The sequence below is a fragment of the Battus philenor genome, unplaced genomic scaffold, assembly GCF_028537555.1.
Source record: "Battus philenor isolate CCGP_79_NKW_IND1 unplaced genomic scaffold, ilBatPhil1.0.hap1 SCAF_18, whole genome shotgun sequence".
Taxonomy (NCBI): Eukaryota; Metazoa; Arthropoda; class Insecta; order Lepidoptera; family Papilionidae; genus Battus; species Battus philenor.
Genome location: NW_027181680.1, coordinates 13,748,822 through 13,776,702, shown reverse-complemented (window position 1 = coordinate 13,776,702; position 27,881 = coordinate 13,748,822). Strand labels below are relative to the sequence as shown.

The 27,881-nt window shown below is 42.4% G+C and overlaps 1 protein-coding gene across 1 annotated transcript; it reads right to left on the bottom strand.

Annotated features, from left to right (window-relative positions):
* Positions 1-35: 35 nt before the first annotated feature.
* On the bottom strand, positions 36-27,522 carry LOC137920298 (prostaglandin E2 receptor EP4 subtype). The gene is made up of 7 exons (XM_068763590.1): positions 27,414-27,522; positions 18,069-18,424; positions 14,063-14,239; positions 8,117-8,300; positions 7,773-8,035; positions 1,413-1,580; positions 36-354 (listed from the first exon to the last, which is right to left on the bottom strand). Exons 2-7 carry the CDS (start codon positions 18,330-18,332, stop codon positions 220-222), a joined length of 1,191 nt encoding a protein of 396 aa, XP_068619691.1. The 5' UTR covers positions 18,333-18,424; positions 27,414-27,522; the 3' UTR covers positions 36-219.
* Positions 27,523-27,881: the final 359 nt, after the last annotated feature.

The window sequence follows — 27,881 nt, the reverse complement described above, 5'->3', positions numbered from 1 at the left end:
CACACGAAATGAAATGATTTTTAGATTTGTAAATCACTGTATAAATTTTCACGAGCCTCAAATTCAAAGCAACACAAAGACACGTTTCCGAGATGCTACAACATATGACACGAAGAAAAGGGAGAGCTGTCATCTAGCACATTTTCTTCAGTATCTAGTCAGGTGTAGCTCCGCCGGCACGGGCGTGGGGGTGGGCGTGGGCGTGGGCGTGGGCGCGTGTCAGTCGAGGCGCACGAGCGTGGCGCAGGGCGGCGCGCGCAGCGGCCGCAGCTCGGCGCCGGAGCTGTCGCTCACCACGGTCGTTTCTTGCGGGCAGCAGGACGTCTTCATGGACTCCGTAGACGTCTTGTGGTTCTGTGCCGACATTTTCATATCATTTACATACGTACACCGGACTCGAGGAACGAATTAAAGACAATTTCTACACACGATTGTTTACATAAACTGAATGGCTACATATGTTCTCGAGCGAGAGGTGTATATAAAAAAAATTCCTTTTTCTTCTTCATTCATTTGAATAGGTTCATGTGAATAGAAAAACATATGAAATGCGAGACTGTTATTGTCTACAATACAATAAAGATGTTTATTCATTATTATTCGCTTCTTTCGAAAACCAATAGTGTGTTTAATGCTTGTAGTGTAGTAAATATATATTATGTGTGAGTATTCTTATTATTTATATAGTAGAGGTCATACAAGTCTAAAATATAAAAACAAATCCAAATTACGACAGCCTAATTGGCGACGTTACAACCGGTTATAATAAGTTGCACTGGAATGAAAACAATAATCCGAGTCTGTAAACAAACTAAGTTGACGATTTACAAAATATGAAAACCACGACCAATTGCAAACAGAAACAATTTCTCTTAACAATTTTATATATTACTCAGTAGACACGACATTAAAATCAATTTAAAAAGTAATCACTTTGTTGTACGCTTTATTTGTTAATGTTGTTTTTGGAATTAGACTGACAAAGGTCAATAACGTTGGGCAGTAATTTATGGAGGCAATTAGAAATAATTGTAAAGAAATGCGAGTGACTGCGGCTACTCACGTACAAGGTTATTGTGTCAGGCGTTGGCAGGCGTTGGCAGGCGAGCAGCGGCGATTTCTCATATCGATGAAAGATCCGTAAGTGCCGTTGAAAGTTTATAAAAAGAATGTAAAAACTTACATTGTTACAGAGCGTATTGTCAGCTCGAGCGGGTCGGGAGGGACAGTGGAGAGAGGTGCTCGACAGTCCGGAAACATTGAGACGTTCGGGTTCGTTACGAATATGGGATAGAAGAGTAGCAGGCAGTAGCAAGCAGTAGCAGGTATTAGCAGGCAGTAGCAGCCAGTAGTAGGCAGTAGTAGGCAGTAGGTTGCCCTCTGCATCTGTAGCGGTGGGGTAGGACACGAACCCGCTTGAAGCAGCGCGGCAGCGAGAGGCAGCGGCGCTGGCGCATGAGCACGTACAGCACCGGGTCCAGCACGTAGTTGAGCAGCATCAGCACGTCGGAGAGCGCGGCCAGCGTGCCGAGCCGCGGCCACGCCGCCGGGCCCAGCGCCAGGTACAGCGCCGATGTCACCTGCGGACACCGCACACATCAGACGAACACGAACGAAACTACATGTGCACGAGTGCTTCTTTAGCTAAAGTGGTGTAACCTTCCGAATTTAAGTACTTTTTAGAAGTAGAGAACTAAGGGTGTAGAGCAGTGATTCTCAAACATTGTGCCGCGGCACTTTTATTTGCCGCCAAATTTCAAAAGTGCACCGCCAAATTTTGCAAATATATAATAATGTTAATATTTAATGGATTCAGGCGTTACATTGCGGAAGTCCATCCTAAATAAGAAAGGACCAATATTTAGCCACTTCCGCACATGCAGTGGTTGTCGTGCATGAAAGTGCACCGCCCGCCAGCACGCTCGTAAATGTTTCACCCCTCCACGGGGCATCTTCAGGAGTTGTTAGTGCTAAACACCGAGTCAACGGCTGCACTAATCGGTGTCGCATGTGCATTTACGAGCGGGCTGGCGGGCGGTGCACTTTCATGCACGACAACCACTGCATGTGCGGAAGTGGCTAAATATTGGTCCTTTCTTAATGTTAATATTATTAAATTATATCATTTAAAAAGAAAAATATTTTTAACATATGTGATTCGGTTTAATATTATTTTAGTGCATGTAGTGTCAATTTATAAATTTTAAACTTACTAACTTTGCAGTACATATATCCCCTGATTTACGTTTTCGCTTTTAAACGGTTTTCCAAATAAGTTTATTTTTTTTTGTTTTTATTGCACTCTACTAAATGCTACTGTGATTGAACACGTGCGCTGTGTACACCTCTCACGGGGAATCCCAAGCTTATGTGCAGACTTGCTGCACACGCACACTGTGTCTATATTTTTTCGCATAAAATTTAAGTTTTATCTACGGAAAATTGTATTTGAGTGTAAGTTTCACAATTTCAGAAAGGTTTAATTTTCCATATTCATAAAATACAAGTGAGTGCATAATTTAGATTATTATAAATTCAAAGGTAATATTTGAACCATTTTTTTAAATTTTTCGACAATATTATTTTTATTTTATCAGATCCTTCTGAAAATGGATGAATGGTTAAAAAGAAGAAAGTTTAATGATGATAATAGTGATAATGATAACGTTAGGGACCAAGTTAATGAGCCAACCCCCTGCACAAGTAAAAATACTTTTTGCTAAAAAAATACGTTGTCCATCGGATATATAATGATGATTTTTTGAAATTTGGATTTACCTCTACAATCGAAAATGACATAGTTGTTCCCGAGTGTGTGATATGTGGTTTTAAATTATCAAATAGTGCTATGGTTCCTAGCAAACTCCAACGTGACTTGGTGACTAATCATCCTTTGCTTTCAACAAAAGATAAAACCTACTTTGAAAGGTCTTTATCATCAAAAATTAAGCAAGTAAAAGTTTTTGAAAAACAGGTATGTGTGCCTGAAAAGGCTCAAGTAGCTTCTTACGAAGTAGCTAAATTGATTGCTGTTAACTTAAAACCTCACAATTCGGCTGAAGAAATTATATTACCTGCTTGTCGCAAAATTGTAAAAACGATGATTGATGACTTTCAAATGATACAATCCATCGCAGAATTAAAGATATTCAGAAAATATTGAGTAAAATACTGCAAAAACTGATATTACAGGAAATGCTCAATTAATTGCATTCGTTAGATTTATTCACGAAAATGATATAATTAATCAATTCAATTTTTGATTTTACAACTGGTAAACATATTTTTCAAGTAATTAGTTCATATTTAGAAGAAATTAAAGTTTCTTGGAAGTCATGTATTGGCATAGATGGTGCTCCAGCTATGACTGGACATCTAAAAGGATTGATTGAATGAGGATTAGTTACCCATTGTTTTTTGCATCGAAAAGCACTTGTTACAAAATTTTTGTCTTCAGATTTGAAAATAGTTCTGGAACAATGTGTTAAAATGGTTAATTATATTAAATGAAGACAATTATAAAGTAGATTATTTAGTAAATTATGCCAAGCTATGAAAGCCAGAGAAGAAGAAGAAAAGTTATATCTCGTGTGCTGAAATTAAAAGACGAAATGAAAATATTTTTTGAACAAAATAAAAATCATGAATTTGTTCATTTGTTGGAAGATAAAATATGGTGTCCTAAACTGGCTTACTTATCAGACATTTTTGTTATTTTTAACAACATCAATTCAAGTATGCAAAGGCCTAATGAAAATATTTTAAACTGAACCGATAAGCTGGTGGGATTCAAAAAACAAATAACTTTATAGAAAAATAAAGCTCAGGAAGGCAATTTAAAAAAGTTTGAGTCAGTCCCTAAAGATAGTTATAAAACTATTAAATTAATTGTTGTTGATCATCTGACAACATTAGAGGAGAGAACTATTCAATATTCCCCAAAATTAAATATAAAGTAATTTCTCATTTCTCAAATCATTAATTCATTTTGGATTAACATTAGATGCGGTTATCTAATGATAGCCAAAAAAGCTTTAAACATATTATTACAATTTCCACATCTTTTTTTTGTGAATTCGGATTTTCAGCATTAGCCAACATTAAAACAAAAAAAAGATCAAGATTGTTAAATGTAGAAGACGATATTAGAGTAGCATTGTCATTTTTACAACCAAACATAAATGAAATTATCAAATAACATCAAGCTCAAATTTCGCATTAAAAATATTTTTATTATTTGCTTGTAATGAATCCCTTAATAAACGTTTAGTTATTATTGTAGTATATATTAGTTTATTTCGTATATTTTAAATTTTTGTCATAAACTATTTGTGCAGTGTGTTGTAGTAAGTAAATAATTTTTATCTTTTTCTTAGTGTGCCGCCAAATTTTGAAATTGTTAAATTTGTGCCGCAACAAAAAAAAGGTTGAGAATCACTGGTGTAGAGACACGCTCTTTATTTTTATTGAAATGAAAGAATGTTGTGTGAAGTAAAATGCATGGCTGTCCCTACGACATTACGAAATACTTGTATTTGTCAAAGTTACATAACCATTTATACACGTGCGAGATAATACCGTTGAAAATTTTCACGCGCACTTATAAAGATCCTGTTGAACTTCAGCTGTTTCTCGAGTCACTCGTCTGTCAACAAGTCAATTTTTTTGGCAACGGTCTAGGCTCACGGGTTATCTAGCGGCCGATATGATGCGAAGGATCAAGTGGCAGCTATATACAATCAACTGACTCCTGGGCGGTTTTTCTCAGTTCATTGGGAGGGCAATATCTCCTATAGAAACTACCGATGCTCCTTTATGTTATTCTATGTGGTCTATACGGTTCGCAGCGGCATCGCAGGCGCTAATAGACAGAGTGCTTCCTCCTCAAACTCCTGGGTACTCGATTGCAACGCTTCGTCACTCACACAAGCGCATTTGTGACGTGTTTTTTTTAGTAAAACATTACGTAATAAACTCGTGGTAACAATATTTGTGCTGTAAAGTAAGATCCTGGCTCTCTTCATAAATTCCTCCTACACCCATTTTAAAGAAAAAGAGTTCGCGGAGGCATCAGGGTAAGGGATAAAACAGTAGTCTAAATTACTGTTATTATTGGAAGCGTCAGTTATATATATAATACCATTAAGGTTTATGCAAATTTAGGACATCGGTAAGCAAGCACTGCCAGCCCGTCGTCACCAGAGGTGCTCTTGCAGATTAGATTAGAATAGCATGCGCGCGGTCAGAGGTCGTGCAATGTCGATGCAGCAGCACAATGCAGTTCGTAATTCGTATAAGTCGTGTCGTATCGAGTTGTTGTGATGGAAGGTTCCAGGTGAGCGCTCGATATTTTTGTGGGAGAGCGGGGGAGCGGGGGAGCTCAGCGGGGCGCGAGCTAATAAACTCGTCGGAGGTAATTGTCTAACAGCCGCGCACGACGCGCCGCGGGACAATCAATTAACACGACCCCTAACCTTAATTGGACAATTCCACACAGCCCCGCGACCCTCAACCCCCCGCGTGCCGGCCGCGTGCCGGCCCGCTCGCCCTGTCGCGCTGCGCACGGCGAAGCTTCTGTATATTGCCGTTAACGTAATAACTGTCGAGCAATGTACTTAAGCCGGCCATTAATACCATTATAGATAATAATAACATAATATTACTTCGAGATACCATCCTTGAGAAGGTAGTTAGGCCCCTCAGCAACACCACGTTCAATAACCAAGCACGGTTCCTCAGCAAGACTCGGCGCCACCGCATTAAAATAGATCCACTCAATCTTGGTTAGAAATGTACGTTTTGACTTCATCAGAGCTGGAGACTGGCTGTTATCTAGTCCGAGTCTTAATTCACTTAAATTTATTTATATATACATTGATAATTTGGAGTCCCTAAAACAATCCATAGAATTTTTCCAAAGAAAGAGTGCGTGCTGCCATCGATAACTGGCTTCAACGGTTAAAGGACCTTATTGCAGCTTCTGGCCCTTGCGAATAAGCTTCATATTTTAATTATTTCATATAATTTTTTAAACTAACACACTTTCATAGTTATAAATGTTACGTACAATAAAAAATGTTGTTTTTCTTTGTAACTATATATAAGGCAAGACTAAGTACATTCTTGCGCTTTATCTCTAGTTTCCGTGTTCATTCAATGGAAGCTTTAATTATTAAAGTCACCAAAAACGCTGACTGGGTCGTCGCTGAATGTAAAAGTACTTCGCAAAGCGCAAGGAGCAGAGGACGCTATCTGCAGTCCTCGGCGCCGAGAGGTTCGATAGGGCCATTGAAATATTATCGCAGCGCGCGTTGGTTCAAGTGCATCGCGCCCGCGTTCACTCCGCCACCGACCTAATGAAGCCGTGATCGCTGTCGCTGCGTCTCAGCGCAGAGGATAATTAATTATTAGTAAATCAAGTTCGCGGTGCAGAGCACTAACGATACAGCTCGCTGCCACCGCGGAGGAGGCTTTCGTTTGCGGCTCCAGGTCGTTACAAGTTGATACTAATTAATTATTAATCATTGAGAATGCTCCGCGCGGGCGTTTGCATCGTCGATAGCATGGAAGTAGCACTAAATAAATATATAGAAGAATGAAGTTTTGTTGCTCGCAGCGCTGCGCTATGTACTCGTATATCGGGCGATGAATCGACACGTTTGCGAATGTTCTTTAAAATTTTAATTCGAATGCCATTTATTGAAACAATGAAGTGTTTCGGTGAGTCGCGCGCCGCGTGCATACCGATGGGCAATAATTAGGTCCACGTGCGAAATGTTCGTGTGATCTCGACTTCACCATTCCGATGCGGTGACGCATTAAGTTTGCGATTTAAAAAAACCTTCAGAAGGAGTCACAAAGCATCGGTACTGCCCGACACCACCCCTAACGCAGCGCCGTCTCGTGCGAATGCGCGTACGCCGACAGCGGAATCTGCGCCTACGCCGGAATATTACTATCTTTAAGTTTAAGTGCGAAAAGTGTCTCTTGTATGTGATCGCGCGTAGCGTGGCTTGCCCCGAGGCCTTGTGGAAGGTTGCTTGCGCGGTAGTTCTACGAACGTGCGTCGCATAGCGAGTGCGCGCGGACTCCGTAACGACGGCGGCTGACCCGGCGGGATGTGCGCAGCGGCAATGATGGAATGTTCCAAGAGATTGCAGCGCGGGCCGACACGTGCGCGCGGTGACGCCTCGATTAGGCGTATCGCAGCTTAGATTTGAGCTACATTGAACATTTTAGCTAAATAAAGCAGCGAAAATATTTATAAGAACATAATTGTATCTGTTCTTAGCATGCCAAAAACGATTCAAGTTTTTACTTACATCGTTTAATCTTGTTATTCTCGTTTCTACTTTACCTTGTTTATTCAAAGAAAAAAGATAGCTTTGCCTATATCCGCCATTTTTAGCCGATAATTATGAAAAAAATTGATAGGCTGCAATGTAAATCAGAGATTGCAAATATTAAAAAACCCCGTAAAAATTATGACGGCGATTGTCATTTTATTCGGCGAGTAGCGGCGGTTTTTTCACTGCCTATATAAACGTTTACATTATGACACGCGGGCAAGAGAATTAATTTTATGATAATAAACAGGTAACAGGGTGGCCAGTCGGAACGCTCGTGGCTTTCAATTGAAAGATGCTGTTGCAGTAGCGTTTAATCGCATTCTAATTTCTACCGAATTGGAGGCTTCTGGCATTCTTCTCATGACATACAGATGGAAAATGATCCTAAGAGTAGAATAAAATTAATAAAAGTGGATAGCTTACCATCTGCGGCAGCCAGCAGATCATGAAGAGCACAGAAAGCGTGGCCATGAGGCGGCTGAAAGCGACCTCCTCTGCGGTGGCGGCATTGTGCGGCGCCAGGGTGGCGGGGGGCGCGAGGGGGGCGTGCGCGGGGGCGCGGCCCGCCTGTCGCCGGCAGCTGCTGCGCGACACGCGCCGCACCGCGCCGCCGCCCAGCGTGATGGCGTATAGCGCGCGGATGACCGCCAGGTTGCAGTACACCAGCACGGCGCACAGCAGCGTGCCTGCAGACATAGCCAGCGCTCATCTCGTGTACCTACTGAAGCGTCAGCTGTGCTGCAGAGTCACACTGAGACCGTAATTACCGAAGGCGACGTAGAAGACGGCGTAGGCGAAGTCGAGCGCGGAGGTGGCGTTGCGGTAGCGCGTGCAGCTGTGCGCCGCTTCGTCGTAGTAGAGGCCGAGGCCCAGCACCGGCGCGCACGTGAGCGCCGCCGCCCACGCCCACGACACCAGCAGCGCCGTGCGGATCACGTAGTACGTCACTTGCTGCGCCGCCGCCAACAAACGTAAGCTTTACACGAGCCATATAACTCTCTTATCATAAGTCTTATCATTACAAAATTAAATAGTTCTCTTATATCCTTCTGCAACAAGGGCCGCACGCCGGACGCCACAGTCGCGGGCGACGGGAAACGGTTGCAAAGTTGTTATTATATAATATTCGCACATTCCCGGGCGGCGTGCGCGCGCGCCGGCGTGCAGCACGAGCGGACGTTGCGTAAATCCTGGCGCTGTTGTTTACGCGCGGCGCCGGAAGCGCGCGGTGTTTACAGTGAGCTCGCGCCGAGCGCACCGCACCGACTGCGCGTCCTTGCTATTGGTAGAAGGCATGCTGTGATGTTTGAGGAATCCCGGACAAGTTTGATGAGCAGCTAACTGGGTACAATCTACAATAATGTATGTTGTACATGTCTAACTCAAGGTTGCACAGGCTTATTAAGACTAGGGGCCACTCGGGCAAATCATGAACTGATGGCGGGCCGGCCGCCAGAACTATAGGTAATTAAATATTTTTGGTTTTATTCTGGTATAGAATTTAATATTTTTCGAATACACGAGAGTATTATTTTTGCTGTCGACGGGCCACTAGTATTCGACCGGCGGGCCGCGGTCTGTGCATCCATGCACTAAATGAAATGTAATATTATTGGTACCTTTAAGTCAAGACGAAAGAGACAAACATTTTGTGTTATAGAACGAACAATTACATTTAGCGAGGAATCTTTCGCAGACCGATATTTGGGAGCCACGAGGCTGCTGAGCCGCAGCGTGTTCTCCTTTGAGCGCGGCGCGCTCGACGCACTCCGCAGCAGAGCGGCTTTCCATTGATTTGTGAACACACCCAGAAGACTGAACTGTCCGTTACAAATTTCAAATTTCATCCCGTCTGGTTTCGGTCGCGGAGGTGAGCTGCCGGTGTGACCGCGTGACGGGAGTGCGGTGCGCGAGTTGCTGGAGTTTTTTCCTTCACCCCTATCTTGGAAAGGACAGAGTTTTTAACGATTCAATAATTTTCTCACTTCTATTTACATTTCCTTATTCAAATTTTTTCCGTCACAATATCAGTCATACATTCCTTTATTTTTCTTCACAACACCTCACATTTTTCTTGCTTACTACTCTTCGTTCCATACATCACATTTCTAGTTTCCCATTTGCTCCCAAATGTCACAGTCGGTTACCTTTATATAACAGTACAATTTAATTCTAGTCTTTGATTATTTACCTCCTATTTATCTATCTAATTTCATTATTATTTTTTTTTATTATTTATGTCTCTCTATTACAACCTGTATGACCTCTTTGCTGAACTTTAGGAAAGAACAGCGTTGGTATTTGTCGCGCACCAAGGAGGCGATGTTTCCTACGTCACTCCTCTCCCCTGTTTCGATCTCCGATGTGTCTCTGGAGCTGCAGCTAGTGTTTAACCACGACACGGTGTATTACGTGCAGCCGGGGGCGCCGGGGGCGCCGGCTGCGATGTCAGCGCAGCCTATGATTAGCCAATTATTTCTGAACGCATTCAAGCCGCGCCGGCCCCGGCCCGAGCCCGCGTCGCAGCAAGCTTTGTTTGCTCGCAGCTGAACTGGTTGCAAGTGAGTGTGACGAAATATAGCGCGCGCCTGAGTTCAAACAACCTATCTCTATAAACATTTCAAATTATTTAAGATTTAATGTTTGTCCTAGCTTTTATACATCACTCTCCGTAGATTTACTTGAGTTGAATTCTGTTATATTTTATGTGCAACCTCTCATTAGGCACGTACTCAGCTGCACAAACTTGACTCTTTGTCACTAAACACAAACGAATTTGCTGTCAAGTAAAATACGATTCAAATATTCTTCTTCTCACTTCCCACCAACGGATACGTATACATACGATTCCATCCAATTAGAGCGGGAAACAGTTTCGAATGGTCGGAAAGAAATATCTTTCTTCCAACTGGGCAAATTGAGCACGGTTCTCTTATTGCAATCTTATTGGTTGAGGGACGCGGTTGAGCTAATCGACTCTACAGCGCGCGAACACAAAGCGAGAGGAAGTTATTTCCGGTCATGGGCGCAGTTTCATAAAAAACTTATTAAAGTGCACTACAACTTTAGAGACTTTATATATACGTATTTGCGTGGCTCGCCGGAGCGATACAGAGCCTACAACAACTTCGGTGGACAAAGGTTCGGTTGTTCTAAAAACTGTAAGGCTTTGTATTCGTGCAAGACTTTGAGTCCGGGCTCCGAGGTCGCCCATCGAGCAGCACGCGGCGAGCAGACGAAACAGAGTGGCGGCTCATCCGCGGCCCGATACCGGCACAGAGCTCGCTTTGTCGCCGGCAGCCGGCGCCGCGGCGGGTGGACCCGGAGCGAAGTCCAATTTGAACAGCTCGGCAGGATCAGGTCTCTTTGATTATTTAATCTTTTCATAGATTAGAAATCGAACTGTGAATTGACTACATTTTAAATTTTATTTTTGTTAATTTTGATTAAAACGTGTATTTGTTTTCAGGGATCGTGACGACAGTCTTATTGTGCGAGTGATCACAAAAACCTAATGAGTTTTGTTTTAGACTTTTTCAGATTAGATCATTTTTTGAACCACCACAACTTTATCGTGAGTTAAAAATGTCGTTATCAGGGAGTTTATTTTGACTCTAGTTTTTTTTTTTAATAACGCATACAAACTAATTATTAAATAAACTTCGCAAGAGTTTTTGCTGATACACCTCAGGTGCAGAATGTAGATAGACCACACCTCACAGAGGTGGTACACCTAAAAGGTGCAGCCTCAAGGCCCAACAGAAATAAAAACAGATAATATAAATAGAAATAAATATTTCTATTAAATACAAATCCTAAGTAATAAAAAGAAGGAAAAATTAAATCACTCCTAATCACCCCAATAAAACACCCCATCGGGTGGTACTTGTGTAATTCGCATTGTTTGCCGCACGCGCATTTATCAGCGGGCTGGCGGGCGGTGTACTTTGTTGCACGGCTACGACTGCATGTACGGAAGTGGCTAAATATTGATCCTTTTCTTACTTAGGATGGACTTCCGCAAAATAACGCCTGATTCCATTAAAAATACAAATCCCTGACTAAACTATTTATATCAGCTTTTAAAAACATTATATATAAAGCTATTAAAGCATTTAAGAAATCACAAATGAATGAAATTGTGCTTTTCAAAAGCGCCTGCTTATCGTGACCTCGGCAAGGGTCGCGCGCGGCGCCGGGCCAAAAGCTTGTATTTCTTGATCTTATTTAAAAACACAACGTTAGTGCGGCGTGTAGCAGACAACAGGTTGTGCTGCCGGTGTACACGGTGTGGTTGTGGTACCGACGTCGGCACCTGCCAAAGTTTCCATTACAATATACATAAATACTCGTTACGTTGGTCGTTAAGGAAAGCGGCGCGAAAAGTTTAACAACGAGCTCAGTTATTCGCGGGGTCAGCGCGCACCGGGTAACCGGGTCACGATGCCGCCGCCGGGTGCCGGATAAAAGCGAAATCGTAAAAATACGCAAAGCATAGAAATAGATTTGATCAAAATAAATCATAAATAAAGTGCTTTGTCGGGCTGTCGGGAGCAGCGCAGGCGTGTTATTGCGCGAGTGATCCCGTTAAGGCTGTAAGCCCCGAATTTCGGTCAAACTACGCACGCAGGCGGTCGCGACGGAGGCAGCCGACTTGTTGGAGGTCATTCTAAAAGCGTCGCAGGTGCTGCCGATGCCGATAACTGCAGTGAAGCAAACGAGATGACCTCAGAGGTCACAGTTCGCGCGCAAGGCCAACGGCCGTGCGCTTGCGCTTGCAGACAACAGCCGGACCGGGTGAGGGAAGGAGTGCGTTCATTTATTAAGATCATTTTGTGCTGCGGATCATTTACGGTGATCACTCGCGTGCGCCCCGTTACATATAAACTACAAAGTTAGTCTTGACATAAAGTTGCCTCGTTCCAAACTCATCGTGACCTGCGAAACGTTCAAACTTCGACGGGTTTTGTTGTGATTTTTCTAAAAAACTCCTCAGTACAATAGTGTCAGCAGTTGATTCTGAAGCTGTGCGTTGGAGAGGACCACCAGAAAAAAGAAATGTCGGCAGAGCAGCACAAAGATGGCCTGATGATATTGTCCGCAAGGGAATGTGATGACCATTGCTAAAAACAAATAATTGTGGAAAGTGAAAGACGAGGCCTTCGTCTTAACTGGATCAAAGGAAAAACTAACTAAACTAACATTAGATTAATAATTTAATTGCACTAATACGACTAACTAATATCAGAAATGTAAATTATGTAGACGCGGGAATAAAAACATGGCTTTGGAAAAAATATTTTTTAATAACTTCCTTTCATAAAGTTTTTTTAGTTTATTGAAAGATAATTCTATGACATTGCAATGGAGGTGAGCAGCGGTGGCCCAGCGGTAGAGGATCGGAACTTGCTATTGCAAGTCGCGGGTTCGATTCTCTGGGATACAATCATAAATAATTCACACTCTGTGCATTAATTACATAGGATTGCCACTGCTCATTAACAAGATTTCTGAGAATGGGCAGCAGCGTCCTCTGCTTACCATAATAGCACACTGTGGTCGCCAACCAGCTTGCGAAGCGCGGTGATTATGATGTATAGTCTAACTGCTAATAACAGATTACGTTACAAGCAAGTAGACTTTCCTCGGTGTTATGCACAGGGTGATTGGTTACGCGTGTAAAAATTAGGAATGAATATATAGATACCCAATTTGTCAGCGTTTACACATAATTGCAATCATTCTGTTTATTGTTTTCACTGTGAAGTATATAATGAACTTTGAAATACATTAATTTTTTTTGTACTGGAATACGTGAGGCCTTTAACTTCTGGCAGTACAAAGCCAGCAGGGACAGAAAGTAAATAATTTTTAATTTTTATGTGTAGTAACTAGAATATCGATGATGCTTTTTTAATATATTGCCTTTACGTTATTCAGTTTCTGTGAAACCATTGATGATGGATTGCCGTAAATTAACTGCAAAGGAGCTAACTCACTCCTTTAAAGATTACGCATGCATAACCAGCAACTCTGAATAACGTGTGAAAGTATCTAAACACGAATAACATTAATTTAAAAAAAATCTCAGCAGGTGTATACGGTAACGTCTTACGATGTGCTGGGATATGTTGTTTGCGAAGCTGCTTCTCTAACGCAGTCAACAGGAAAATAAACGCTCTAGAGGGGCGCGAAGGGACGACAATATGATTTAGTTCATAACACCTTCGCGTGCTATCCCTAGGATCGATCAAAGCCCATATATACTCCTTCAATAGACCGTAAAGATCTCGGGCAGAAAGACACGTAGATTGAACAATGGGATCTCAGTACGTCAATTGTAATGATGTAATACGGATGGAAAGCGGAAAATGAAGTGCTCAGTCAAATGAAAGAGTAAATATTATTTATTTGTTCAATTTTCCGATTCGCTTAATTTTTCTCGCGTCGAGTCCGTCGACCGCGAAAGGTTCAGGGTCACACCAGCTCTCAGCCCGATATCCACCCGAGTGGAAAATGCGAACTGTCGTCTTTACTTGACGAGCGCGGGAGTGCCGCCCGCTCTCCTCTCCTCGTCACAACCTTCATAAACGTTTTTTATTTCGAACGTTACCTTCATGATGTCTTTGGTTTTACGGGGAGTTGCTTACGGTAGCAAAAACTGTTAACCTCCTGCTAGCGAATATTCTAGATCAAATGCTGGTAGAGCTTACCTTCTGGTAGAGGAAGGGCCTCGTGAGCGCGAGGTAGCGCTCGAGCGCCATGGTGACAGCGATGCACACGCTGCCCACGCCGAACACGCGCAGCAGCACCCGCGCCGCGCAGTACAGCCGCGTGTTGCGCGCGCCCGGCACCTGCTCCGACACCACCATCGCGCACACCATGCCCACCTGTGTTTCCGCTCTCGTTAATACTGACGTCACAAAGAGCGTGCTGCGGGGCATTCTTAGAACACAGACGCTTTCGCGAACGTTTGATCATCGATGATCCCTTGGGACTTCTACGGAGATCCTATACCTTATAACTCATTCGTTCGTCCTCCTCAGTTCTTTAGAGTAACTCCAGAGTGTTTTACCTGCCGTGATGGTGCCCCCCTTGGTATACTGATTTAAGTTCAAGGAAGCTAGAACCTCCTCTACTTGTGTTTCGGCAATAAGTGGCAGCTTCATGTTGCTGCCCTTCCCGGATTGGCTGTAGTTAAGGACAAAGGTTACCTCCCTTATCCACGTTTCTATAATAGTCTAGTTCAGTATCGGTCGCCTGATCACCCTTAAATGATGATCATCTTAATGAAGCCTAAAAAATTCGGCTAGAATTAGGTAGTTTTAGACCGAGATCGGCAATCCCTGCATGAAAATGAATCCAAACGAAGCTCAGAGCGTTCGCGGCTCACGCGTCCGCTGGTCGGGAGCAGCAAAGGACGCGTGACGTCATCATCCGTAATTGCGCCTCGCGTCCGCGTCGCTGTTTATGCTGAGCACACAGTCGCCGGTATTTTTTACTTTGTTTTCGATCCATTGTTTGGTTATTATATTTAGACGCCGTTCGGGAAACTCGAAGTCGGACGGTCGCGGTGTAGTGTTGTATGGAATCCACTGAGCACCGCTCTAGTCTTTTGTGTGCAGGCTAGGCAGGGCCCGCGGCGCGGCGGCCGGCCAATTGCCTGTAATCAATCAATGAGCCGGCCCCGGCGCCCGCCGCCTGATCTATCTCGGATTGCTTTCACGAGCGCCGTTCTTTTGTCCGGTCGGCTTTATGGACACAGTATTCATTTTAAAAAGACTCTTTTGTCGCGTAATATTTGTGACAATAAACGAACAATAAATAAATATTAGGAGTCATAATCCACCGAGTCAAGTTGATATGTGAAGTTGTCAGGCGTCTCCGTACGGACCGGGTGACATATTGTGGTGTGAAAAAGCACCGATTGCCCTTAAGAATGACATAGTGTGTGCATAACGCCATATACTTAGCCTTGCCATATAATAATATCATTAAATAGAATATAATTTAATTACATAGAAAAAATCGATTTTGTTATTGTACGTAACATTTATTACTATTACAATGTGTTATTTTAAAACATTAATATGAAACTATTAAAATGTATAAAGCTTATTCGAAGTGGTCTCCATTGGCTGCGATGTGGTCCTTTAAACGTTGCGGTCAGTTAGCAATTTCTTTCTATTATTTCTCGAGCTAAAGTATTTGGCTTTGTGCAGGATTTCTTCGAATTCTTCTTCTTTCTGCATGATCGCCGTTTTCGTACGAACGCCACGTGGAAGGCCAGACCTTGTTTGTCACAAGCAGCGGAGGTTTCATTGTACCTATTAGTGACCCGGTACACGAACATTCATTCCAAAATTTTTTTTTGGCGTCACACCTACTTCATGTCAGCCAATCAAAGCAATTCGGTTCCCTTTATTACCCCACTTCATTTTTATATCACAAAATTTTACAATATTTTTGCGCGAAATTAAGAAAACACAATGAATCATCGTATGAAAATGACAGATTCCAAATTCAAAAGTAATATTTTGTTTATTTTTAATTATAGCAGCATTTATGGCCAGACTAAGTGTAATGCTATACCTCGCACTGCATTTTAAGTGGGTGCCCGTGACGTCATCACCGCACACACCACGCGCGACGCAATCCGTTTTATAGCAATACATCTCATTTTTCATTGTTTTGCCTGCAATCCCCTTTGAAATTTCATTTATTTAATCATTAAAGTATAAACTTGCCATAAAGAGTTAATATTCTTAAACTAACGCAATCTAAAATGGTTTAGTAGTGTTTTGAACATTAAATTTGCAAAAAGCATATTGATCTCAAAGACATTATTTTGTGAAGTAAATACTAGCACGTGTGAAGGGGCCGAGCGGGCCGCCGTGCGAGCGCCGCGGAGTGCGCGTGCAATAGCGCGGCGTGCTTGATGATGGGAGCTGCATTGAAAGTGTCCACTCGCACGGCTTTAGACATTAGAAGAAGAGTTATATGCGCACATTTAAAAAGCAAGCTTGAGTAAACGCATCTTTACATTTCTTGACGCCTACAACAAACATCTGTCCCTTTCATTTTCATTCTGTAAGCACAGGGGTGCGGATGAGAGAGTGCTATGTTAACTCGATTCGGCTAATGTAGTCATCGATTGCACATATAGTCTTATTGCGCATAGCGGTCTCTTTGTATTATAGATAGCCTTGTGTAAAAGTTTGCTGGTGGACTGCCTCTCGGAGGTTTGCCTCCGACTTTTCCAGTCACCATCAATTGCTAAAAGGTTTATATTTCTTCTGGCTATAAGATCGAAAAACTCCAAAACTCGACGCAAGCTTGTGGTAGAATGTCTAGTTTTGATTAATGTTATATAAACTTTATTTTGCTTACCATTCATAACATGCTTTTATAAATAAATTGTCCCTAAAGTTTTATAGTTTAAAGTTTGCACATCATGCAAAGAGAATTGCAAACAGGCCTGTGCTATTACTTTTTGTTATCTATTCTAAGAATTCTTTTGTGTAATTAATGTAATTGAGAGCCGCCGTCTGGTACTTGCAGGTTCATATAATTTCCATACTGGACGTGTATTACCGCTGTCCGTGCGGCGGGCGGGCCCGTCGCGAGTGATTTACGTCGCAACGAAAATGCTCGCCACCGGCTGCGCTAGGCGTCGCACGATCCCGAAGGTATTATATTTCCAATGGACATGGAATGTATTGCACAGCCATTAACATGGCGTGTGTTTATCACTATCATTTCAACAATAGGACCACCACAGCTGGACACAGGTCTACTTCATTATTTTACGACAGGACTCGCAGAAGGCCTGTCCGTCTGCACTTGCCGGTTCGTGACCTTCACTTCGGAACCCCCAACGGTCATCCGTCTTTTGCGCTGTTATATGCGTGCTCAATGCCAGTCAACTTGCCAATCTGTTTGGCAACTTTAGTTTTTCTACGAATCTTACCAAAAAATACCATCTAGACATCTGATCGGCAAGTAAAATAGAAATCTAAAAATGTATCCTTATTAAGCGCTAACTGTTTCGAATATTGAATATAAATTAACTATAAATATCAGTAATTGCTTATGGGTGTGGCCAGTGCCTCGCGCGTGGCCGGCGCGGCGCGCGGTGCAATTTAGGCGTTCCCTTGTTGCACTCGGAATTAACATCTGGATTTGTTTACAGTTTAAAGTATCATATCGCGTCATTTTTTTATTTATTCTGAGTGCTCTTCAGCATCCATGGTCATTACTTAATATTTGCGCATTTGTAAGAAGTCATTAATAAGTTGAGTTTGAGAGAGGGTGACTTTTTCTAGTGAAAATTTTGTTAAGAAAAGCAACGTGGAGTACGAACTTGTCAGTTAAACATACCTAAAAAGAAAATACGGAAATAGATTATCACCGAATCAAACAGACAAGAAAAATGCGCACCGGCGGTCACGGCCGGGAGTATTGTCGACACTAGCGACACAGCAAATATGACAATAACCATAAAAAAAAATTGACAGATCTAAGTGCGTATAAAGGCAGACGCCGAGTAGTGATATCATGCAAATGAGACGCGTCAACCAGCCGTCGTTGGAGCCGACACCCTCTGGTTGTCGATCTCAGCATAAGCTCCAGGCCCTTCGTTGAGTTTTAGGTCGAGATGGATGCGTTGTCATGGTAAGCTATCGGGACACGATTGGCCTTAATACTAAGTGGACTCACGAGCGCGACGAGGTCGTTGGCGGCGAGCGAGGTGAGCAGCAGCAGGTGCTTGCGGTTGCGCACGCGCCGCTCGCCGCGCCGCAGCGCCACGATGGCGGCCGCATTGCCCACGATGCCGATGGCGTACACCACCTTCACCAGCACCATGAACACCTTGCCGCCGTGGCGCAGCGGGCCAGCGACGACGGTGGTCGCGTTGTACAGGTCCGAGGCGGCGGTGGTCGCGGCCACCGTCGGCGCCAGACTCGACAGCATGTTCTCCATGTCGGTGTCTTCGGGACGCGATTCCGAACTACAGTCGTGCGACGGCCGCTCACAACCGCAGCGAGCGCGGCATGCTCCGCCGCTCCTCTCACCTGACGCAGAAGGAAACTTCATAAGTGCATCGCAGTGCCGGTCGCGACGCGAGCTTCGCAGAATGAAGGGATCGTATTCACGAGGGTGTCTGTTTTAATGGCTCGAAGACACACAAACTAAATGACGCAGTTCGCTCAAAGTTTGACAGTAGACTATTGATAGATGTTGGTCGATGGCTGCAATGTTTCAGTGTTGCTTTTGAAGTTGCTGCGAGGCAAATTCAAAAAGTTACCAAATAGCTCTCATCATTTTTAACTCTAAATTTATTATAGTGATAACTTGAGTACGCTAAGAGAAGAATTCTAGAAGATTAGAGAGTAAAACTAAATTAAATTCCCTTGTGGAGTCCTGAAAACGTCCTGACTTGCGATGAACTTACAACAACAGCACTTATTGTGTTTGTCGTCGCTGTGTTTTTTTAAATCTCCTTCATTAATGTTCTAAATACATTACTTACAAAAAGCTTTACAAGGAAAAAATATATGAATAAGAATAAAAGAGGAGACCTTATTTGTGAAGATAATCAAACATATTGAGTTGCAATTACACTTTGATTGATGGCGGGGCAATCTATTCCCGTCTACTGACACTGTCGACATCGACCGCGTACGAACTGCATCGAGCAGCATCGGAAAGCTCTCTGCAATTAGCTGCGGACTTATTCTTATTGCAGATTAGCGTATTTCAAACAAACATTGAACGGAATTTGCAGTCAAATACTTTTAGTAGGCAAAACGGGTTTTGTTTAGGAGTGAACTTAGGGAAAGGGTATCGTATCGTGTATTTATTGCGTAAGGTTTTCCTCCGTGACTATTGCAACATATCGCTGTCCTGCAGGTCGGCCTGCGCCACGTGACGCCGCTAGTGGGTTAATTGATGCTTGAGGAGAAACGAACACGCGCTCCACTGCCGCGGCACTGCGCGCGCGCAAGTGCGTACAGCGCTCAGTCGTGGTTGTTTCCGATCTAATGATATGCTATGAGTGGCTGAACTTTAAAGACAGTTTCATCATAAAATTAATATTTAAAATTATATATATGAAGCCTCTTGAGGTCTCTTCCTCTCGGGTCCGGACGCGTCGGAGTCCGGCTAAGCGCATTATTAGTGGCCCTCAACACCCAAACTGATTGTACGAGAAACAAATAAGAAAGGACCAATATTTAGCCACTTCCGCACATGCAGTGGTTGTCGTGCATGAAAGTGCTAAACACCGAGTCACTAATCGGTGTAACAACTCCTGAAGATGCCCCGTGGAGGGGTAAAACACGTGTTGGGTGAATTTACGGTGGCGGTTGTGTAGTTGGCATTGTCTGTCGCATGCGCATTTACGAGCGGGCTGGCGGGCGGTGCACTTTCATGCACGACAACCACTGCATGTGCGGAAGTGGCTAAATATTGGTCCTTTCTTATTTAGGATGGACTTCCGCAATGTAACGCCTGATTCCATTAAATATCGAGAAACAAATGTTTTATGTTAAGTTAAGTTTACATTAGGCTCAGATTTCATATTTGGCGAGTCGTATGTGATTTCACTGGTATATTAAAATCGTGTATCGATAGCTTTTTATTCTTGCAATTTTGCTTCGACGTTTGACGTTCTTTTTACTATTATTTTCAATTAAATTTATTGAAAAGGTTTTAATGCAAACCGTGTGGCTACACGTTAATCCCATCATTAAAAACAATGCAAAAATTACTTCAAAATTTTTGAATTGTTTTTGCACTGTCTTTTTGTTATAAACAATGTAAATAATTAATAAAAAAAATTGATATCAAAAGCAAGTGTAATTGATGCTTCGAAAACAAATGTTCAAACACAACGAGGTACTTACAACGCGCGTCAACTTTTGATGGGGAATTCATAATTCTTGTCGACGACATATTTTTTTTATGGAAACGAAATGAAATATGGAACAGGATAAATGTTGGGGTAAATAGCCGCTCCAGCAACTAGCCTAGAAAACAGACAGAGACAGTTTCGAGGACGATGGACAATTGCCTCATCGAGTGCTGTCTGTCAGGCCCGAAAAGCACATTGCTTAAGAGTAATCACACACTGCATTTCAACAGCGAGCTGGCTGCCGCGCCGTTATCTTTTTGTTGAAATATCTAAGAGCGTTGCTCCCGTTCTCGCGAAGCACTTCCGCTAATGCCTCCGCTACTGAGAACCGGCCGCGTTGCTTTTAATTTTTTTAATTGCGCCCGCGCTTGCCGCGGCTGACATTTAACTCTCTCTGGTTCCAGAAAACAATCCTCTGAAGTTTTACCGCGAACTGTTTAAGAAGAAAACAATTCAGTCTCGTTGCAGTTGCAGACTTTGTTTTGGTGGTGAGGATGGCGTGGTTCCTTTCTTTTTTTATTGGCCCCTGTATTACCGGAGTCCTCGTTCTCTTCTGCCACGGTAAGGCAGGGGCGGTTCATATTTCTTTTTCTCTCTTCACAATATCTCCTCTGACTTCTTCTCTGTAAGACCCTTCATTTACACTTTCTCTTATTTTTTGTTTCCACATTGATTTGCCTTGGGATATTTTTTGACTTTTAAAATTATTAAAGTTTATTTTCCTTTCTTTCTTTAATTATTTTAATAATAGCTTTTATTTGTTGGCTCTTATCGTAGGTCCTGTGACGTCAGCAAACTTTATACGATTGCGACCAACATGCGTCTTCTAGAGAAGTTTGATGTCAAGACGGAAAAACAAAATTAAATGAAATATTTCTCGGGTGCATCCTTATGGAGCCGCGCCTGACTTTGTTTATGTGTTATATAACATATTGTGTGAAAACTGTTGCCGGTACAAGTTGTTTAATTGTTACTTAATCTGTCGGATCACCAGGAGGAGCTTGAGATATCGTCGCCAACTTTAGTACTGGCCCTTTACAATTATGTCGGACTGGTGTGTCAATGTGCACTATTTATTTTAGTGATTAGAGCAACAAGTAATGCCGCCACATATCTGGAAGTGTTATGGCTTCAAAAAATTCACACGTGTTTACACGTAGTACATTTTTGTTTCCAGTTATTATTTTTGGAAACGGTTGCAGGGCCCGTAATGATTCGAAGCGATCCAACCGATGGATCGGAGCTTAATTTGAGATCGGCGCTTGATTGTCTATTTCTTTATTCATACATCCACGTCTGTCGTATTAACAATTTTTTTCCTTGAAATTAGAACAATTACTGTTAAATAGATATTAGATTAATATACCTTATGGTAGAATATGTGCTTAACTGTTGTATTTACTAAGCACAAAGCGCAACAAAATACTGCCTTCTTCTTCTTTTCAGCCGATAGACGTCCTCTGCAAGGCATTGGCCTCCTCCAAAGGTTGCCACGACAGCCTGTCTTGCGCTGCCCGCATCAGTGACTTCTCGTGACCTGGACTAAGTTGCCGGCCTATGTATTTTGGATGCCACCAGCGCCGCGTAGCTCGGGAACTTCTCCGTTCCAGCGGTTGTTGTCTATTTCTTTTAATTAGTTACAATACTCGGAAATATTTCAAATTATATGATTTTTTTATTGCCTACTCATATAGTTAGAGCACTGCGCAATGAAGTATACCCTTTACAAAATCGAACCGTGCCGAGTTTTGCCGTAAGTCTTATTCCACTGCCCGAAGTGTCAAATCAAGTGCAGGGCACTGTACATTCGGTTAAACTGAGAGGAGCCGGGAGTGGTCCGGCCCACCTGCGGCCGCTCATCGAGATGTCGGATACATTATTCAGCGCGCGATCCGTGTCGCGCGCGCATTTGAAATTCTATCGGCGATGCGCCGCTTGCGCAACACCTGCGGGCACGCTCTCATCACTGATTTGTCTAATATCTTACAATTCCACAAAATAACATCTGTGACTTTTACTAGAGAATCGTAAGTTGCGAGTGAGCCGAACTGGTGATCACTGCGATCCTTCATCATCCCACATCGACCCCGAATCTTAGAAGTAGAGTGTCAACTCCGTCGCCCCGGGTATACGTATAGAATCCATAGTCTCTGCTGTGCCGCTATGTCCTCTGTCGTGTGAAGAATATGGTGGAGAGTGTAGGAGGTGGTAGGAGATCAAGAAGCAAGTCTAAGTAAGAAAAGGACTAATATTTAGCTGCTTCCGCTATGTAGTAGTAGTCGTGCAATAAAGTGCACCGCCCGTTCGCTGATAAATGCGCGTGTGGTAAACAATGCGAAATACAACTACCACCGTTAATTTACTTTACACGTGTTTAACCCCTCCACGGGCATCCTCAGCAGACAGCTGGCGGGCGGTGCACTTTATTGCACAACTACTGCTGCATAGCGGAAGTAGCTATATATTAGTCCCTTTCTTAGACGTAGTCAACAAGGTCGCTGTGACTATCATCGTGATGATCTCTGGGTCAGATTTATGCCTTGTAGCATGCTTCTACTGGCTGATATGATGATGATGATGATGACAGAAGAAACTGACGGAGAGCGCGTGCACTTGCCTGATCAGGACGCGTCCGGATCATTCGAAACCATGTATTTTAGTGGAAGTCTAATTACAATATTGCTCCTTCTCTGGGACGCACTCCCCCTGGATATCAGGATGACCAGGAACCGTTGCGCATTCACAGTGAAGGTTCGTTAGCTGTTGCTTGACAAGCTGATGGAATCATCACAATAATTTGAATTTATTATTTATAATTTATATATATTTTTTAAATTATATATAAATTAAATTATATATATTATTTTCTAAATTTGTGTACAATTAAAGTTAATAGTAACTATAAATATATTTATATGATTTTTTTTTTCATAAGTGATTATTTTCCTTCCTAATTAGAATTTACTAACATATTTTATTTTTTCTCTTTTATGTTATTTACTCGTTTCACGTACCTTCATTAATTCTTGATGTTTTAAATAAAATAATAATAAAATTTTCAATTTTGAAGTTAAAGGAAGTGAATGTAGAAGATTTCAATGCAATTCATTCATTCGCGTCAACTGTTGCACGACCACTGCGATGCTTAGGGCAATTTAAGTTTCTAACAAAATTGTCTCTTATTTGCACAGTTTTTTTGAACTACACGAGTGATTACTATTAATAATTGATATTAGAAAACACCTAGTATATAATAATAAGTTAATAATAATTATTTCCCCAGGTACATTAAATGACGGTCAATTTATAACTTTGCGGAGAGCTATTGGCCCAGCGGCTAATGGTTTCGTCTGCGGCAGTTCGTATGCATTCCACTATCAAAGCGAATCTGCGAGCGGCCAGCGACACGCACGGGTATACAAGCCGCAGCGACAACTTTGTGATCTATTGAAGCTGTTTCGATGTTGTGTTGTTAATTTAAAACCATAAGAGTTGTGTTTGCTGTTATTTTATAAAATAAAGCAACTGCTGCAGATGGATGACTGTGAGGGTCAAACATGTAACGAACAATGTTTTTTAAACTTTTATGTCCCTCGCCCCATCTTAGCTTTTCTAGAATACTTAAGTCCTCCTATATAACATAAATATTTTTATATATGTTCCCCGCTATTAGGACCTCTCGTAATTCTACTGTCCTAGGTGCACAGAGATAACAGTTACAATTAAACAGTGTAGAAATATGTGAAAGGTATAATAAAATGAAATAAGACTTGACAAAAATTGTAAAACCAAATAAAAAACAAATTATAAACTAAATAATAACTGTAAAACAAAATTGTTAACTAAAAGAAAAAATTAAATTAATTGTAAAACAAAGGAATTTGGTGACGGAAGAAAGGAATCGGAAGAAAGGGAAATGGAATGAAAGGGTGAGACAGACGAAATGTGGAAAGTAAGAAAAAGAATGAAAGAACTTAAGATGAATGGATGTAGAGTTCGGAGATAAAATAAGATGTGAAAAAATATTATTAAACAAATAGAAATGACCGCGCCCCTCCACGAGACAGGGGAACGAGAGGCCCCTGATTACGGGAGCCAAACAAACAGTTACAAAAATAACAGGTTGTCAAATATCTCCCTTCCGCTTTTTTGCTCTTTATTCAATGCTTTATAAAAAGTGTTACAGTGATCGGATTTAGTTCAAATATGCCCCGTTTTGTTCGATAATCTGTTTCCATCTAGACGGCAACTTCATAATACCTCCCTCGTAGAAGCCCCCCTCCTTATTTGCGAAGAACTCGGACAGCCACTTTTCACAAACCTCTTGAGTTCAACTTTACACCACCAACGGCGTTCGCCATGGACAGGAACAGGTGGTAATCACTTGGCGCTATGTCCGGGCTATATGGTGGATGTGATAAAACCTCCCATCCGAGCTCCCGTAGCTTCTGACGAGTCATCAACGAAGTGTGTGGTCTGGCGTTGTCCTGGTGGAACCCTGCACCCTTCCTGTTGGCCAATTCTGGACGCTTCTGGTCGATCGCCTGCTTCAAGCGGTCCAGTTGTTCACAGTAGATGGTAGAATTAAGCGTCTGGCCATATGGGAGCAGCTCATAGTGGATGATTCCCTTCCAATCCCACCAAACACACAGCAAAACCTTCCTGGCCGTCAATCCCGGCTTGGCCACTGTTTGGGACGATTCACCGGCCTTCGACCACGACCGTTTTCGCTTGATATTGTCGTATGTGATCCATTTTTCGTCGCCAGTCACCATCCGCTTCAAGAATGGGTCGAGTTCGTTCCGTTTCAGCAGCATATCGCAGGCGTTGATTCGGTCCAGAAGGTTTTTTTGCGTCAAATCATGCGGCACCCAAACATCAAGCTTTTTTGTATCCAGCCTTCTGCAGATGGTTTAAAATGGTTTGGTGACTAACTCCCATCTCCTGGGCGATGTCACGAGATGCCACATGCCGGTCTAACTCGATGTAGTCCATGATTTGATCGGTATTTGTCGTCACAGGTCTTCCGCCGGCTGGCTTATCCATGGTGTCGTTTTCGCCGGCTCTGAATCGTCGAAACCATTCCTCCGCGGTTCAAAGTGATAGAGTACCATCCCCCAAAACACCATTAATCTCACGGAACGTTTCTCTAGCGGATTTGCCTTTAACGAAGGAAAACTTTAAAATAGCGCGAATTTCGGCGTTAGTGAACTCCATGTTTACACGTCTATAACTGTTGAACGCAATATCTAAACTAATCATGCATAGCGTCGTTTTGTAGGTTATGTCAAGACCTTTCAAATTATGTATAGTATTGCCAGATACGAGCTCTGTAGCGCTTTGTACATAGCCGCGAAATTCAAAAGACAAAAAGGCGGAAGGGAGATATTTGACAACCTATTAATTAGTTCACAAAAAATTATTATTTTCACACTTTTCTTCGATCTTTAACAATCATATTACCTCCCTGTGGAGCGCGTGTCTGACGTTAAGAAACACTGGTATAGAAGATTATTGAAGATATGCACGGTGGTTGGTCGAAGACGTAAAACCTTTAGAAAGGGTGTGACGGTGCGCGTGTATTCCGTTGGATGGCACAAAGCTCTAAACAATAATTAACTTTGTCGTAGTAATCGGAATTTTAAAAACGCTTTTGGTATTATTATTACGTTGTCTCTTATGCCCGAAACTGTTTATTTTGGTAAGGGTAAACATAATTTAATTGACAGTAAGTACAATTGCACCTTTAAAGCTTTTACATATACAAATTGTCGTATGTTCTTTTTACAATATACTCCCGTAAAACGTTTTTATTTTATTAAAAATAAAATCTTATTAAAAAATCCTATTAGTATCAAGGATTTTTAAGTTATAATAAAAACTTAACAGACCGGTCATAGTAGCTATGTTTGCGGGAGGCTTTACAGTGGGCGTGTTCCTGTTAACTCGAATGAATGTATATATCTTGGGAATGTTAGGTGATTATGGAAAAGATTATATAAAAACCGTCAGAATATTTTTTCCGGCTCTTCACAGCGAGCGTTTGCAAGCTTTGACATTCTAAAATGTGCTTATAGAGGAGCGCAGTTTGATTCTAGTTTCTATCAAATCGAGATGCTCTGGAATTTTTGTACGGCGTTCACGAATAATCGGCAGAAATTACTCTAAGTAACTATTAACGAATAAACTAACGCAATCGATTTGTACGAGTTGGAACGTAATGACCAATTCCAGGGTTTTTTTTCTATATATTTCATATGAATGAATATAATTATTGTTATCACATCAGTGTAGTGTGGCTCGCCGACCGCTAACAGTATGTGCTGTGCCCGCCAGCGGATGTATTTTTCGTCCGCACGTGTTGCGCTTCGCGGCGGCGAACATTGCTGATGCCGCTGCTTTTGCAACTCCTAACAATCTTACGTGTTTCCACGTTATGTCCGTGCATCTGTCCGTGCGGTGGGCGCGGTGTGAGCACTCATCTATTCATTTAGTTCCCGCGTCGCTTCCTACTTCTCCCGTATTTGCGCCGGAATATCGAGATTACTTTCAACAATTGTCTACATATTTGTTTTATTTTTCGTGCACTAACAATGTTTGTCAGTTATCCTTTACAGATTCATCGTTTAAGGTGTCGCAGTACTAAATACGCTGAGCATGAATTATTTTATGGTAACTAAACTACGTTTATTATTTGTTTCACTGAATTTGGAGATTGCCAAGCTCTACGCGCAAGGAGGTGACAAAGCCACAGCTTGTGCTGCTGTACAAATCTTATACACATCTAGCTCGTTCACCCTCCACGCCGGAGCGCGCCCGACGGGGACCTCGAGGTGATCGGTTAATATTATCAGCTCGTGTAACAATTGTTTAGTCGATACACGAACGCGCGACATTTTCACTAATTTACCGGTCATTTGTGACGAGCGTAAATATTGTCGCTGATCAGTTCAAGTTGCGATTGTTTTTTTAAGTGATTTATTAGCGGCTGCGTGAGAATAATGTAAATAATAACTTATGGTCAATTTCTAAAACTTGTAAATGGTCATATTTTCTATTTTTTGTCTTTAATATGATGTGTTTGTTTTTTTAATAAATGAACTGACATTCGTGCTGTTTATATAATGGAGGAGGTGAAAATCACTTACGGCTATACGGCAATAGTTCGCGCGGGAACTACAGCTCCTGCGCAGTCGATGATATTCACGAAATAAGTTTGCGATCCGCACTGCAGCGCACCGCACGTGGAATAACCGTCGTGTCCCGCGCGCACTGAGCGCGACGCGCTGGGCCGCCCGCCGCGCCGCCGCGCCGCCCGGGCCGTGCACACCGCGCGCTGCGCTATCCGGTCGTATCGCGCGACATATCTCGCCGCGTGCTGTGCTCAATAGTATATCAAATGGCTAAAGCTACAGCTCGCCAACTTCTGCAAAGCGTCTGCCGGAAATACTAATTATAGACTTCGAATGAGGCGTTGAAAGACTGAGCTGATGTCTGTGGACCGAACTGAAATGTAGAAAATGTGTTTACCTCGGTTTAATTGTAATATCAAATATTAATAGATTCTGAGGCCACAAAACACCGAAGTAAAACTAATGCATACCCTCGTCTTCTCC

Bases quoted from the DNA above. Each gene is read 5' to 3' on its own strand.
- LOC137920298 (XM_068763590.1), bottom strand. From the start codon at position 18,332: ATGGAGAACATGCTGTCGAGTCTGGCGCCGACGGTGGCCGCGACCACC. The intron at 8,036-8,116 runs GTAATTACGGTC...CTATGTCTGCAG, and splicing joins CGTCTTCTACGTCGCCTTCG to GCACGCTGCTGTGCGCCGTG. The intron at 1,581-7,772 runs GTAAGCTATCCA...CGGTGTCCGCAG, and splicing joins TCTGCTGGCTGCCGCAGATG to GTGACATCGGCGCTGTACCT.